The 14,416-nt window shown below is 53.4% G+C and overlaps 1 protein-coding gene across 2 annotated transcripts in view; it reads right to left on the reverse strand.

The window, feature by feature from the left end:
* RXRA (retinoid X receptor alpha) overlaps positions 1-14,076 on the reverse strand; it is a 157,413-nt gene extending 143,337 nt beyond the window's left edge. The window contains exon 1 of one of the 2 annotated variants that reach the window (XM_064171014.1): positions 13,621-14,070. In XM_064171014.1, the coding sequence (XP_064027084.1) occupies positions 13,621-13,648 (28 nt within the window). In that variant the 5' untranslated portion in view covers positions 13,649-14,070. Of the gene's footprint in view, positions 1-13,620 lie in introns of both variants that reach the window. The other variant, XM_064171015.1, reaches the window with a different exon arrangement.
* Between the last annotated feature and the right edge of the window lie 340 nt (positions 14,077-14,416).

Below are 14,416 nucleotides of genomic sequence, written 5' to 3' on the forward strand. Positions count from 1 at the left end.
TTGCCCACCCAGCCTCTGCTCCCATGGCACAATACCCAGCCCAGCACAGTGCCACCCCTTGGCAACAGCAGCAGGGGCAGAAGAACAACCAAGAGGAGAAAAACCAAGTGCCTGAGCTGAACAAAGCCCGTGGTGACCCGTGGCTTCCCATTGCCACAGCCTAAACCTGCCCTACAGGTGAGGCAGGAAGAGGGAGAGTCTTGCCATGAGGGAGGGAGCTGCTGGCTTCACCCCACCCCCAAGAAGGATGAAAGCCTGAGGCAGAGCTGCAGCAGAGCTCCAAAGCAAAGCCCTGGCGCTGCAGGGCATGGCAGCACCACTACCAACACACAACTCCAAAGCCAGGCAAACCCCCCCGAGGAGCTAAATCCATGCCTCCCAACCCTGCAAGGAGCAGAGGAACCTGCTGGCAGGGTGCAGTTTGGGGCACTGCCACGGTAGGGAGGGTATCTCAGTGGCAAGTCCCTGCATGGCAGCTGCCTTCACCTGCAGCAGGTCAGCCAAGCCTCCCCAACACATGTGGGACTCCTGCTCCCAGCAAGCCCCCCCCTCTGGAGCCCTTTTTAGATAGAGTCTCAGATATTTGCAAACAATTGGTATCAGCCAGCCTGGGGCCAGGCTATCTGAGGCAGGGATCACTAAGCCTTCCTCAGTGTTTAAACAGGAGGCTGAAGCTCATTGTCCCAGGAATCTTAACTCTTCCCGAAGCCATCTCTGATGCCCAGTCCCTGACCAGGAGCACAGGCTGGATGGCCAGCACGGCTCACCTGCAGAAAACCAGCCCAGGGAGGATGGCAGTGGAGAGGACTGGGCTTTAGGGCTGGGATTCAGGGCTGCCCCCCCAGCAGCACAGCTTCCAGCATCCAGCCCTCAAGTTCTTCTGCTCCCTGCCAGGCTGTGTTCCTCTCCTGGGGCTACCTGAGCATCCTCATCCTCAGAGAGAGAGAGCACACCGCAAGTGCAAAGCAGGAGCTGGCACAGCTCACTCACAGTGTGTCCACCCAGCAGATCACAATTTGCTTAGGGGTGCAGAAAGCTTTGGCTTTAGCAGGTTTGCCCTGACAGGAAGGGAGCCTGGGTGGCCTGTGTAGGTACAGGAAACCCCTTTTCTATCACACACATCACACTGCTTCCTCTGGATTTCTTTAACCTTTCACTCTCAGCCTGATTTATGCCTTCACACTGATTTCTGCAGCCCTGCACTTCCCTGCGCTCCGCTCCCGGTGCTGTGGCTTCACAGCAGCAAGAGCTGGATGCTGGCAGAGCCTCAGCATCCCTCTGCCCAGAGCTGGAGCAATCTCTGCAGGGAAGCCTCCTTCCTTTGCCTCTCTCCGAGGTTTCTGCAGCAGGCAGCAAGGATGTGCCCGCGCTGCTGGGCTCGGTGCTGTGCTGTGCGCCAGGGCTGTGCAGCCAGTACGCAGCTCCCAGCCACCCGTGGGATCCACACTGCTCTGCGTGTGATGGGGAGGCAGTGGGAAAGCACTGGAGCAGCTAATCTGGGACCTCTGAGGCACATCCCACTAAAGGAAAAGTCAGAGATGGAGGTTTGGCTGCAAAGGTGGCGAGCCCCAGGCTCAGCAACACAGGCTCATGGGATGTCAAGGGTTGGAAGGGATCCAGAGAGATCATCCAGTCCAACCCCTCTGCCAGAGCAGGACCATCCAATCTAGCTCAGGGCACAGAGGAGCACATCCAGACAGGCCTTGCCAGTGAAGGAGACACCACAACCTCTCTCGAGGTGTTAGATACATTTCATTTTCCTTGCAGAGGGGCAAAGGATCCACAACCAGCTCAGTTCTGAGCCTTCTGAACAGGGGAGCAGCAGACTGAGGATGCTGGGGGAACCCAAATGCTGCCACCCACTCCCCATCCCTGGCATGAGCCAGGCCAGCTGGAATGCAGCAGGCAGCATTCCATGGAGAAGGGGCATCCTCAGCACTTGGAGTGGTGCCCTGCAATGCCTTCAGAGGCAGGAGGGCATGAGGATGGTGGGGACAAGACTCCTGGGGATGCCAGCACAAGAGAAGCAAAACATCAGACTGTGCTGGGAAGCACTTGAGCTTCTCAGGAGTGGATGGGGCATGTGCCTCTGCTGAGGCCAAAGGCTCTGGGGACACACCAGAGCAGGGACAGTGACACAGAGCCCAGGAGAAGCATTCAGGAGGGAGTCTGGGCAGGAATCAAAGTTCAGATCAATTCTCTAGACCTCAAATTCGGGGCATTTTCAACCTGTGCAGCTGGATAAATATGAAGAGTGGGAGAGGGTGGCCTTGGAGCCACCAGCAGAAAGGATGGATGAGGGCACACGAGGCAGCCCCAAGCCAGGTTTTCCATCCCTGCTCTCATGTCCTAAAGCTCCATGCAATGGTCCCATCCTTACAGCTGCCCCCATCCAGGGAGGGGACAAACAACAGAAAAAGAAAACTCCTAAAGCAAGAGCAATCCAAGAAAGTGACTCTTTGTCCAACCTGCATGGGCCATGGCAGGTCACTCCCCACCTAAAGCCATCCACTCCCAGCCAGGCTCCAAAGCTGCACAGGTTACCAGTTTGGTATCTGCCTGAGCACAAAAACAGGCAAAAGAAGGATGGAAAGAGTGGCAGCAAGGGAGAGGGGCTGCAATGAAGCACAACCACCCCTAAACATGGGAGAGGGAGCAGGGGGGGGTTCACAGCAGGCTGCCCCACACCTCCCTTCCAAGAGCTGCTGGGGCACATGAAGGCAAAGTCTGCAGCCGAAGTTGCTGTGCGTGCGCCCAGCGAGGGGAGCGAGATGTCATCGTTTGCCTGCATCTGCCTCCCCCAATTTTATTTAGTTGCTTTCTGCACCATTTCATGCTCATTCTGCTGCTGAGCTAGACAATTGCTTTATAACTCTAGGGTGCAATTTCCCTGTCTGTGAGCCACACGAGCACGCACGCACACAGGGGCTGCACTGCGCCGGAGCAAAGGGAGCTCTGCCTCCCCTCCCTCCCTCCCTCCCTTTCCTACCCAAGCCCTGATGCTTGGGAGCTTGGCTTGAAATGGGTTTTGTTAATAAACACTCCTAAAAATAATACAAAAGGAGAGAGAAAATTAAATTAAAATGCTAAGTCACCATTCTTGATGTAGTCTCATTCACAAGGAGTGAGTGGATTGAGGGGGAGGGAAGAGCAGACCCAGAAGGTAGCAGCACCCCATTAAGGAGGAGGATGAACTGGAGGGCAATTTGCTCTCTTATGCTAAGTGAACGTGGAGAGATGGAGCCTGGCAGGCTGGAGGGCAGGAGTGCTGGGAATCACTGCTGGATTTGGATAGCCAGTTGCAAAGCACACTCAAACAAGTGCAATTTGGGAGGGGAGGGAGGGGGGGAGAGAGGAGGAGATAAAAGGGAGGGTTGGCCACACAGGTGCAAAGCTCTGAGCCAGCCCTTTGCAACTTGATGAAGTTGCCTGGACCCTCACAGGGACCTCTGCTTTCACCCCACAATCCTGTCCCACCCCTAAGCCTCCCTGCCCAGGGCTGCAGCGTGAGTCGAGGCAGCTGTAGGGTGTGAGAGGGTCTCCAGAAGCAGCCCCAACACGGATGCCACAACACAGCATGGACAAGCATCTCCAGCACAACCTGCTGCTGATAGGTTGTTATCTGCTGCTGGCCAGGACCTGCTCGCTGGTGTTAGAGGCCACAGCTCCTTGTATGAGGCACAACCCACAGCTTCCCAGGCCTGATAAAGTCCCACAGCTATCAAAAACTGGGGCAGGGAACTTAGTGGGGGCAGAAGGGCAGTCCAGCAGGGTCTGGTGAGGGTGATGGATGGGGAAAGGAGGAAGAGGGGGAAAAAAAGAGGGAAGAGGGAGGTCTCTCTCTCTTTATTCCCCAGCAGTCCCAACCCACACATGGGTAGAAGAGAACAGCATCATAGAATGGGAGGGGTTGGAAGGGACCTCCACAGGGCATCGAGTCCAACCTCCCTGCCAAAGCATGGCCAGGTCACAGAGGAATGCATTCAGGTGGGTTTTGAAAGGCTCCAGAGAAGGAGACTCCACAACCTCCCTGGGCAGCCTGCTCCAGGGCTCTGCCACCCTTACAGTGAGAAAGGGTTTTTTTTTGTTCTCATGTTGAGATGCAATTTCCTCAGGGAGAGGCTGCTGCTCCCCAGGGCACAGGGCTGGGAAGCCACAGCGCTGGCAAGCTGCTCACACCCATCCCACACCAGCCTGGGAGCAGCCAAAACAACCTCCCCAGCTCCATGCGATGCCCCCAGGTCTGCTCCTGCCTCCCTCTGACCCCGCTCTGCTCTACGCCCCGTGGTGCCTCTGCCATCTCTCACCATCTACCCCACTCAGAGCCAGCCTGCTCCGTTCCAAACCTGTGCCAAGCCTCCAGCTGGATCTGGGCTGGAAGCTCACCCCTTTTCTCCCAAGCTTCTCTTCTCCTTCTTGCTTCACCCCTGCCACTCATTGCCTCATTTCAACTCCGTAATGGGCACGTAGGAGATGCGCTGCCCACAACCAAATTGTCTCACTGCAGCCCACAGAGTTCACAGAGAACAAGACAAAAACACAACAAAACCAAACCAAAACCAACACAACTCCCCCCTCCAAAAAAAAAAAAAAAATAAAAACCAACCAACAACCTTTCAGCACTTAGTTGTCAGCCAAAAATGGAAAAACAACAATCAGATGTTTCTGCCTTCATGCCCTGCACTGCACAGCCAGCTCGAACTAGACAGGGCATCCTTCATCCCTCCCTAATCCATTCCTGGCAGCCCCAGCACAAAGGATTTGTTCCATGAGCTAAGAGGGCTGTAAAGCTTGGGGGGCTCCAGGGTTGCTCCCAACCTCCTCCCCCCTGCCCCTTTCTTCTTTTTTCTCCTCTTTTTTAAAGTCTGTAAACACTGAAAAGCAGCCAAAACTCCACCAAAAAGGAGCCCACGAAAAGTAACAACCAGCTGGGACCCCATTACCATTTTATTGCCCCCCACACACCACTATTGCACCTTTTCATCTCTTTGCTCTGCAGCGAGCTCGCAGCTGAAGCAATTCAAAGGAAAGGCTCAGACAAGACCCAAACCTCAACACATCAACAACCTCTTACTGAAGGGCCCAGCAAAACTATGAGATTAACTCCCCCCACCCCCCAAAAAAAAAAACAAAGAAATAAAGGAACTCAAACAGATCTATTTGGCTTTGAAAGAAGGAACAATGCCCATGGGAGACAGGAATCATGGAACTGTTTGGGTTGGAAAAGCTCTCCAAGATCGTAGAGACCAACATTCAACCCAACCCCACTATGGCCACTAAAGCATGGCCCCAAGTTTAAAGCATGGCCCCAAGTTTCTTGAACACATCCAAGGATGGGGACTCCATCACCTCCCCAAGCAGCCTATTCCAAATCCCCTTCCACTCATGCAGCAAAAAAATTGTTCCTCATCTTCAACCTCATCCTCCCCTGGCACAACTTCAGGCCATTTCCTCTCCTTCTATCACCTGAGAAGAGGGAGAAGAGACCAACTCCCACCTCACTGCAACCTCCACTAGTGCAAAGAAGAGACCCAAGCCCTGCTCCTCCTGGTGCTTAATAAATTGAGGGTGTCTCTTCCTTTCTTTTAGGTCTGGCAGCTCCTACTCTCCACACAGCCCCCAGTGCTTTGCTCCCAGGTCAAAAAGCAGTTTGGGGTTCTTTTACTGGCTGCCAGAAGCTGAGACCCTCAGACCTCCTACTTGAAGATGTCCCTGCTCGCTCCAGGGAGGTTGGATGAGGTGACCTTTGAAGGTCCCTTACAACCCAATGCAAAGGTGACCTCTGAAGGTCCCTTACAACCCAATGCAAAGGTGACCTCTGAAGGTCCCTTACAACCCAATGCAAAGGTGACCTCTGAAGGTCCCTTACAACCCAATGCAAAGGAGACCTCTGAAGGTCCCTTACAACCCAATGCAAAGGAGACCTCTGAAGGTCCCTTACAACCCAATGCAAAGGTGACCTCTGAAGGTCCCTTACAACTCAATGCAAAGGTGACCTCTGAAGGTCCCTTACAACCCAATGCAAAGGTGACCTCTGAAGGTCCCTTACAACCCAATGCAAAGGTGACCTCTGAAGGTCCCTTACAACTCAATGCAAAGGTGACCTCTGAAGGTCCCTTACAACCCAATGCAAAGGTGACTTCTGAAGGTCCCTTACAACCCAATGTAAAGGTGACCTCTGAATGTCCCTTACAACCCAATGCAAAGGTGACCTCTGAAGTTCCCTTACAACCCAATGCAAAGGTGACCTCTGAAGTTCCCTTACAACCCAATGCAAAGGTGACCTCTGAAGGTCCCTTACAACCCAATGCAAAGGTGACCTCTGAAGGTCCCTTACAACCCAATGCAAAGGTGACCTCTGAAGTTCCCTTACAACCCAATGCAAAGGTGACCTCTGAAGGTCCCTTACAACCCAACGCATGCTGTGATGTTTAAGCCCACGAGATCCACCCAGAGCTCAGATCCCAGACGGATCTGCTCCACGGGGCTGGAAGCTGCCATCCCGGCTGAGGTTACTCAACCAACCCCACGCCCTGGCTCCGGGCCCCGTTCCCAGTTCAGACTCACCCTCCTGCCTCAGTTTCCCACCCCATATCTGTCCCATCAGGGCAGACTCTGAGTTTCCGAGGCAAGATCCCATCCCCTCCTGATGGGCAGAGCCAGGAGCTGGCACCACCGGGAATTAACAGCCCTAAGGTGCAACCTTGAAACTTTTGATCGTGGGATTAAAATAAAACACTTAAAAAAACCCCAAAACCAACAAACCCAAACAGCAAACCAAAGCATTTGAAGCTTCAGAGGGGGTCTGTTTGAACAGGATTAGTTTTTAACTCCACACCAACCAACACTTCCAAAGCAAAGGGAGCAGCGTTTGGGCTTCGTTCGAACCTCCTCTTCCCACGGAACCGCTCCCTGGTTTGATCTCCAAGTGGCACCCTCCAGATTGAAACTCTCCCTCCTCTCCCCAATCAAACCAACCTTAGGTTGTTCTCCTTGACTTTTGCTCAGGCTTTCACTCAGCAAAACCTTGTCAGAAGAGAAAATAAAAGGCCAACTTCTCCCAGCCAGTTTCCAGCTCAACAATGGGAATGTTTTTCCCAGGCTAAATGACTTCTGCCTGAAAAAAAAATCTTCTAGCACTCAGTGCTGGTTGGTGTTGAGTTGAAGTTGGGGGGGGGGGAAGAGAAATCCTTCTGCAGGGTTTCTTTTTCTTTAATTTTCCTTTTTTTTGTTTTTTTTAATAATAATTTATTATTTTTGTTCAAACTCTAAACCCTACAAATGCCTATTTGCAGTATCATTTCGTCTGCCTTGATGTTGGAGCAGCCTTTGGAGAGAGACACAACCGCTCCTCCCTCCTCCTCTGTCCTCCAGGCACACGCTTCCCTTTGAGGAGGAGGAGGAGGAGGAGGAGGAGAAGGGAGAAATAACATAAAAGACAAGCAAAGAGGAAAATGTCAGAAAGCTGCTTTTTGTGTGTGTGTCAAACGTTCAAAGTTATTCCAGAGTCTAGTCTTTAAATGTAATAAAATACAGCAACTCCTGACAAAACCAATTAAAGCAAACCCACCCAGCCTGCCTCCCCTATTGCTTCGCAGCTCTGCTGACTTTTGAGGGCCCACCTGGGCCTTTTAGGAAGCAATTACGGAGCTGCTGGGTTGCATCCTGCCCCAGCAACCTGCTGAGCATCAATCCCTTTGCTCTGTGCCTCGAAGGGAGGAGAGACCCAGTTCCCTCCCAGCCAAGGGAGGTGATGCTGGGGAGCTGCGCTGCGGAACGGAGCCAGAGAACAGGATTAATTAGAGCCCAATTAGGTTATTCAGCTCCAAAGGAAGGTCCCTGTAATACCCCACTGATTTGAGGTGCCCTCAGCTTTGGTTTCCACTTTCAGCCCAGCTTGGTGGAGAAGAGCCCAGCTTGGACCTGAGCATGGGGGCAGGAATCTCCCCAGCATCCGCAACCCAGCTGTGGTACAGACCTCCCTCAGCATCCCTGCTCCAGCACTCTGGGTGAAGCCCCTCGCCAAGGGCCACCACCTCTTGTAGTGTCACCACCTCCTGCAGCAGGGTCCTGAGATTATTTATAGCAAAGGATTGATTTGGTGATTCCAAGCAGGGATATTTATAGCAAAGAAATGATTTGGATGATTTCATGCAGGGATATTTACAGCAAAGGAATGATTTGGATGATTTCAGGCAGGGATATTTACAGCAAAGGAATGATTTGGATGATTTCAGGCAGGGATATTTACAGCAAAAGAATGATTTGGTGATTCCAAGCAGGGATATTTACAGCAAAGGAATGATTTGGATGATTTCAGGCAGGGATAATTATAGAAAAGAAATTATTTGGGTGATTTCAAGCAGGGATATTTACAGCAAAGAAATGATTTGGATGATTTCAGGCAGGGATATTTACAGCAAAGGAATGATTTGGGTGATTTCAGACAGGGATATTTACAGCAAAAGAATGATTTTGGTGATTTCAGCCTTGGGGAAATCCTCTGCTCCTACATAACCCCCCCCCCTCAAAAAAAACCCCACACACTGAGATGCTCACAAGAAGCCCAACTAAAATACATCCCAAACCCAAGCTCCTTGTCCCTTAGCAGCCACAACTCCACTGCTGGGTTGCTTGTATTACCCACCCTGCCTAAAAGAAATCCCAAACAGAATCCAAACTACAGCCAGGGGTGGCAGAGCCCTGCCATATGGGAATCCATCCCTGCTCCTTAAAAACAATCCTACAACACCACCACCACCAAGAAGAAAAAAAAAACAACCCTGTTTTTAACTCATTTCTTAATAAATATGTATTTTTCTCCCTCAAAATGTGGGTGGGATGAAGCCAGGGAGTATTTTCCAGTGAAATGTTTTGATTCTCCTTCTTGCCTTTTTTTTTTGGGCTTCTTCTTTTTTTAAGTTATTATTTATTTGAATTCCCCCTCCCCCCCCCCCCCAAAAAAAAAAAGGAGCAAAATGCCAATAATAATATTTGCAAGGAATAACTCAAATTCTGTGGCTTGCTCTCCTTTCAGTAAATAAAATCCCCTCCACACAAGAAACACAAGCAGCAGGATGATGTGGGGTAAAGTCAGGGACCCTCAGAGGATTCATTTAACTGTCACAGATCAGATGCTAATGGGAAAAAAAAGGAAAGGAAGAAAAAAGAGGGGGGAAAAATTCCTTCCCAGCTTGTTCAGCACATGTTGACTGGGAGAGGTCGAGCCCTACTCTATGCTTCAGCAAGAGAGACTGGGACGTAACAAGACATCTCTTGCTCCTAGGAAGCCACTCTCAAGCAGCCCCCATGGAGCCAGCCAGCGTCTTCCAGATGGATCCATCTCCTCCAGATGGAATCCAGAGGATTCCTCCTCTCTCCCAGGGATGCTCAAGCAAGCCATGCTACTCAGCAGCATTCAGGATTTTGCCTCCAAATGGATTTTCCTACCAGCTGCGAGCTCCTGAAGCTAAAAGAAGCACAGGCGAGGCTCACGCTGAGGTTCTGACCCCAAGGTGGGCTCCCACCCACCTGCCTTGGTTTTTTGCACAGCATCCAGTCTCATCCCAACCTCCTCCTCAATGGCAAGGCCAAGGGATGCAGGATGAAGACATAGAATCATAGAATCAACCAGGTTGGAGGAGATCTCCAAGCTCGTCCAGTTCAACCTATTACCCAGCCCTGACCAATCAACTAGACCATGGCACTAAGTGCCTCTCATCTCAGGGATGCTCACACTCCTACCCTCCCTTCCACCCAAAGCAGAGCCCCACACTCCAGGTTGTTCCCACCTTAGCTGGTCTCAGGGGAGGTTGTTTTGATGTTTTCCTCAGACTCCCTCCTGCTCCAGCCCCAGCAGGGCCATGCAGGGCCAGTTCTCACCCCACATCCTGAGCAGCTGCAGCTGGCCCTGGCACAGCTTTGACAGTGGGAAGGAGGACTCACAGAGGTTGCAACCTGGTGAACTGACTTCCAGGAGGGAAGCATCAGCCTCAGATACCCATTAACTGTTTCCTCCCTCCACGAAGCTGAGCCTCGAGGGAGGGTTCCCAGAGCTGACCATCCCCTTTTTGCTCCCCAGGAGCTGCCACCTTCCTGGGGACAAGGCAAAGAAGAACACAAAGCAACGAGAGGATTGCAGTGGGCAGAGCCTTGGGAACAAGCAGCTACCCAAAGAGCTAAGCTCTTGGTTTGCACATCAGTCAGGCTGGCCCCATGCAAAGCATGACCTCAGCACCTGCATCCCACCAGGACAGAGATGTGGAGCCCCCACCCCCAGCCTCACAAGCACTTTGCTTAATGGCTTTTCCTCAGTTTTCCTCCTCTTGGGGATTTGGCACAGCAAAGCTCCCTGCCCAGAAGAAGGAAAGCAAGGCAGCCCTGACCATCCACAACCTAGTACCAGGAGACCTGTTGTTACTACAGAATCAGCATCACAGCATTAACCAGGCTGGAAAAGACCCTTGAGATCACCGAGTCCAACCTAGCACCTAACACCTTCTAATTAACTATCCCAGGGCACTAAGTGCCTCATCCAGCCTCCTTTTAAACACCTCCAGGGACAGCAACTCCACCACCTCCCTGGGCAGCCCATTCCCCAGGTGGCCTCTGAGACAGCATCTGCAGGACCCCACGCTGCTGACAACCCTCAGCCCAGGCTGTGGTGGTACCATACAAGAAGGCTTCATGGGACAGTGCCCACAGACCCCCCCCCAGCCAGGCTGGGGATTGTCCCTCCGGGCAGCAGCATCCTGCCCAGGAGATGCCTGGGAATGTGGCTGTCTTCATGGGCAGCCTCTGCCTGGCATCTGGCAGCAGCTCCCGAGGGGAGCAGGAAAATGAGATACTACTATTAAAAGTGCCCAGCGTTGGCCACGCTTCCACCCATGACATCAGCAGGGTTATCCGAGTCTAACCACGGGCAGGACAGGGCCAGGAGGCTCCACCAGGTTATCCTTTTTAGGCCAAACTCTGCTGAGCTTTTGATGGGGCCACTCGGTAACGAAGCCTGATTTTGCCCCCCCCCCCAGCTACTCCTGTTCTGCTGCTCAGGCCCATACTGGTGTGCAGGCAAACAAACTCCACAAGCTTGGGCTATATTTTTTTTGTCTTCAACCCCCCCTTCCCAGCCTCGTCTCACAAATGCCAGCTCCCAACCATGACATGGGATGGGGCTGGCAGCACACTCTGACTCGCTGCCAAGTGGGGACATGGGAGGCCCCATGGCTCCACCAGCTCCGCTCTGGTTTCACTGGGAAGGACTCTGCTCATGCTCCTCCAGGCTCCTCCAAACTGCTCACACACTCGACCTGCTCAGAGCAGGACCAAGACCTCCTCCTCCAAAACCAGCAGCACCCTCTGACCTTGCAGCCAAAGCCTATTTTTCTCCCCCCCCCTCCCCGCCCCAAGCAATCAGTGACTTTATCAGTGGATATATAAAGTTTAGCACCACAGGCAGCAGACACAACCCCAGACCACACAGACCCAAGCAGCTCCCAAAAGAGGCTGAATTTTCTCCTCCGCCAGCAAGGCAAAGTTGAACCCCCCCCACCCTGGGGTCCTGCCCTGCTCCTTCCCTGGCTGCTGGCAGGGTGCTGCGAGGCACGGAGGAAAGGTGCCCGCTCCTCACGTACACGCACAGATGCATGGCACACACCGAGGAACGAGCAGATAAATCAGTTGGGTTTCACCTGCACCACCACGAAAAACCCTTATGTGAGCCAGCAGCGAGGGGACAGCCGATCCCCCCCGGCCCCCTTCCATCCCCATCATAGCCAGCCCCACTGATAACACGAGGTAGTAGCAAGCACCTACAGCAGAAGAGGAGAGTTCAGGGCTGAAAGCAAACACAAGGATACACAAAAGGGCCTGATCCTGCCCGTTTCAAGCCAGCCTTGGGACTGCCTTCTCCTACAAGGGCACCAAAGCAAACGTAAAGCTCACAACAGCCCTCCCCCCCCCCCCCGAGATGAAACCACTGCTCGGTGGCAGGAGATCAGCACTTTCTGCTCCAGTGAGAGGGGTTTGGGTCCCCAACACCTGCACGGGGTCCACCCAAAAGGAGTTGGTGGAATAAGACTTTCTCCTTGGGGGGGGGACACACACACACTGCAGCTCAGATGCTTTTAGCCCAAGAAACAACTCTGGGTAAGTTGAGCCCTCAGCATTCTTCACCTGGCAGCCCAGTCAAGGTGGGATGCTGCAAAACGATGATTTTTGGGGGGTTGGGGGGAGATGCCAACCGAAGATCTATCATCTCAAGGGACCAGGTTCTCCCTGCCAAAGCCTCCCTAAGATCCCAACAGCGCTGGAAACCCTGCCAGGGTCGGTGGGGGTGAGCTGGGCTGAGAACCTCGCAATGATGCCTGCGTTTATTCCGTGCTTAGAAAGCAACAGCTAAAATCGTAGTTTTCAGACAAAAGCACCCAAAGAGCCACTTAAAAAAGAGAAAGGCGGACACAAAAACACATCCCCATGAGCTGGCGAGAGGCTGAGCGCTGATTTAAAGCCTAAAGAAGCCAAAAGTGGAGGTGCCCACTGGGCATGGGCTTGCTCGGCTGGCAGCAGCGACAGAGAGAGCAGGATTGGGACTTGGCTAAAACTTTTCTTCTTCCCCCCTCCCCTCCAAAAAAAAAACAACCCAAACCCTGAGCTCTGCAATATCACTTCTCCCAAAAACCAGACACACAAGAGGCATTTGCTCTCACAAGCCAGGACTTGACTCAAACCATGGCAAACTCCGGCTGGAAATCAGGTTTTAAAATGGAACTAAAAAAGTAGAAGGGGAGGGATTGGAAAAAACAAAAAATTAATAATAAAAGGATATAAATATCATAACAATAAAAAAATTAGATCTAAAAAGGAAAGGGGTTCCCCCCAGTGCTTTGGGTTGTGGGATGATGTGAGTGTGGGGGGGTGTTCTGCTTCTTCCCCTCCTCAGCTCGGCTGAGTTTGGGGGGGGGGGGGGAAAGAAGGAAATAAAAAAAATTAGTAAATATTATTTTAAAAAATTGATTTAAAAAAATAATTTAAAAGGAAAAGAAGCGGAAAGAGGGGAGGGGAAAAAAAACTAAGAGGGAGAAGCAAAGGTTTCGAGCTGCCAAAGCCTCCTGCAGAAGTAGCGCTGGGTGGGGAGGGGGCTCTCCCCGCTGCCCCGTTTGAAAACAACCTCCCCCCCCCCCCCCCTCCCAGTTCCATCCTCAGTCACACCAAAAACAACCACGGCAAAACCAGAGCCGATCCCCCCCACCCCCCCCCCCCTCACCACCACCACCACCAAAAAGATTCACCACCGGAATCAGGCGGAGGGAGCAGGGACACACGGGGCAGGCCCGCCCGGCGCTGACACCGACTCTCTCCCCGCTCCGACCCCCGCGGCTCCCGGGACCCTCCCCGGGGCAAGGGGCTCAGCGCATCCCCCGCTGCCTCCCCGGGCCGAGCGCTTGGAGGGGCAACGGCGGAAGGGGAGCAGGTTAGGAGCTTTTTTAATTGAATTTAACCAGCCCCAACAGCACCACCAACACCACCACCGCCACCACCACCCCCCTCCCCCGCGCCTTCCAACACCACCACCTCAGCCCCGCCGTAGGAACGGAGAATGTTTTTCGGAACAAAACTCACCCAGTGGCAGGAAGTGTTTGGTGTCCATAGCTGGTGCTTAACTCATGCCAAAGGGGCTTGGTGAAGAGCGGCGGAGAAAAAAAAAACACACACACACACACACGGAGAGAGAGGGTGTGCGGAGGGGAGGGGAGAGAAATCAAAGCGAAACGGGCAGAGGGAGGGGGGAAGGGGGGGGGGGGAATAACGCAGGGGGGAAAAAAAAAAAAGGAAGAAAAAAATAAAAAACAACCAACCACCCAAGGGGCGGAGGAGGAGAGGAGGAGGAGGAGGAGGAGGAGGAGGAGGAAAAGGAGGAGGTTGCAGCTCCGAGGCCGCGGAGTTGTTGCAAACTCCCAACAATGTAAGTCGGGCGCTCGGGCTGCGATCGGCTCCGCGCCGGGGCCCCGAGCAAGGGGGGGAGCGAGAGCCGCGACCGCCCCGCAGCGACCGCTGAGCCCAGCGACCGCCCCGCTCCGGCCCCGCAGCCGCCGACCGCCCGCCCCTTGGCCCGCCTACTGACCCGCCCCGCAGCCACCTACCGACCGCCTCCTGCCCACCCCCTTCGCCCGTCCCGCAGCCACCTACCGACCGCCCCCCTCGGCCGCCCCCTGCCCTCCCCGCAGCGCCGCCCGGTGCCCGCCCCACCGAGGGCAGAAGAAAAAGCAAAACCAAGCCCGCAACGGTCCTTCCATTTATTATGCGTTTGGAATTTTCAAGCGATGAGGGAAGAGGAAAATTAATTAGAAAATATTCATTCTGGAGGGATGCTGAGAAACATCAGCCCCGCAGAGCCCCCCCCCCCCCCCGCCTCGCC

This window comes from Pogoniulus pusillus, chromosome 35 (genome assembly GCF_015220805.1).
Source record: "Pogoniulus pusillus isolate bPogPus1 chromosome 35, bPogPus1.pri, whole genome shotgun sequence".
Taxonomy (NCBI): Eukaryota; Metazoa; Chordata; class Aves; order Piciformes; family Lybiidae; genus Pogoniulus; species Pogoniulus pusillus.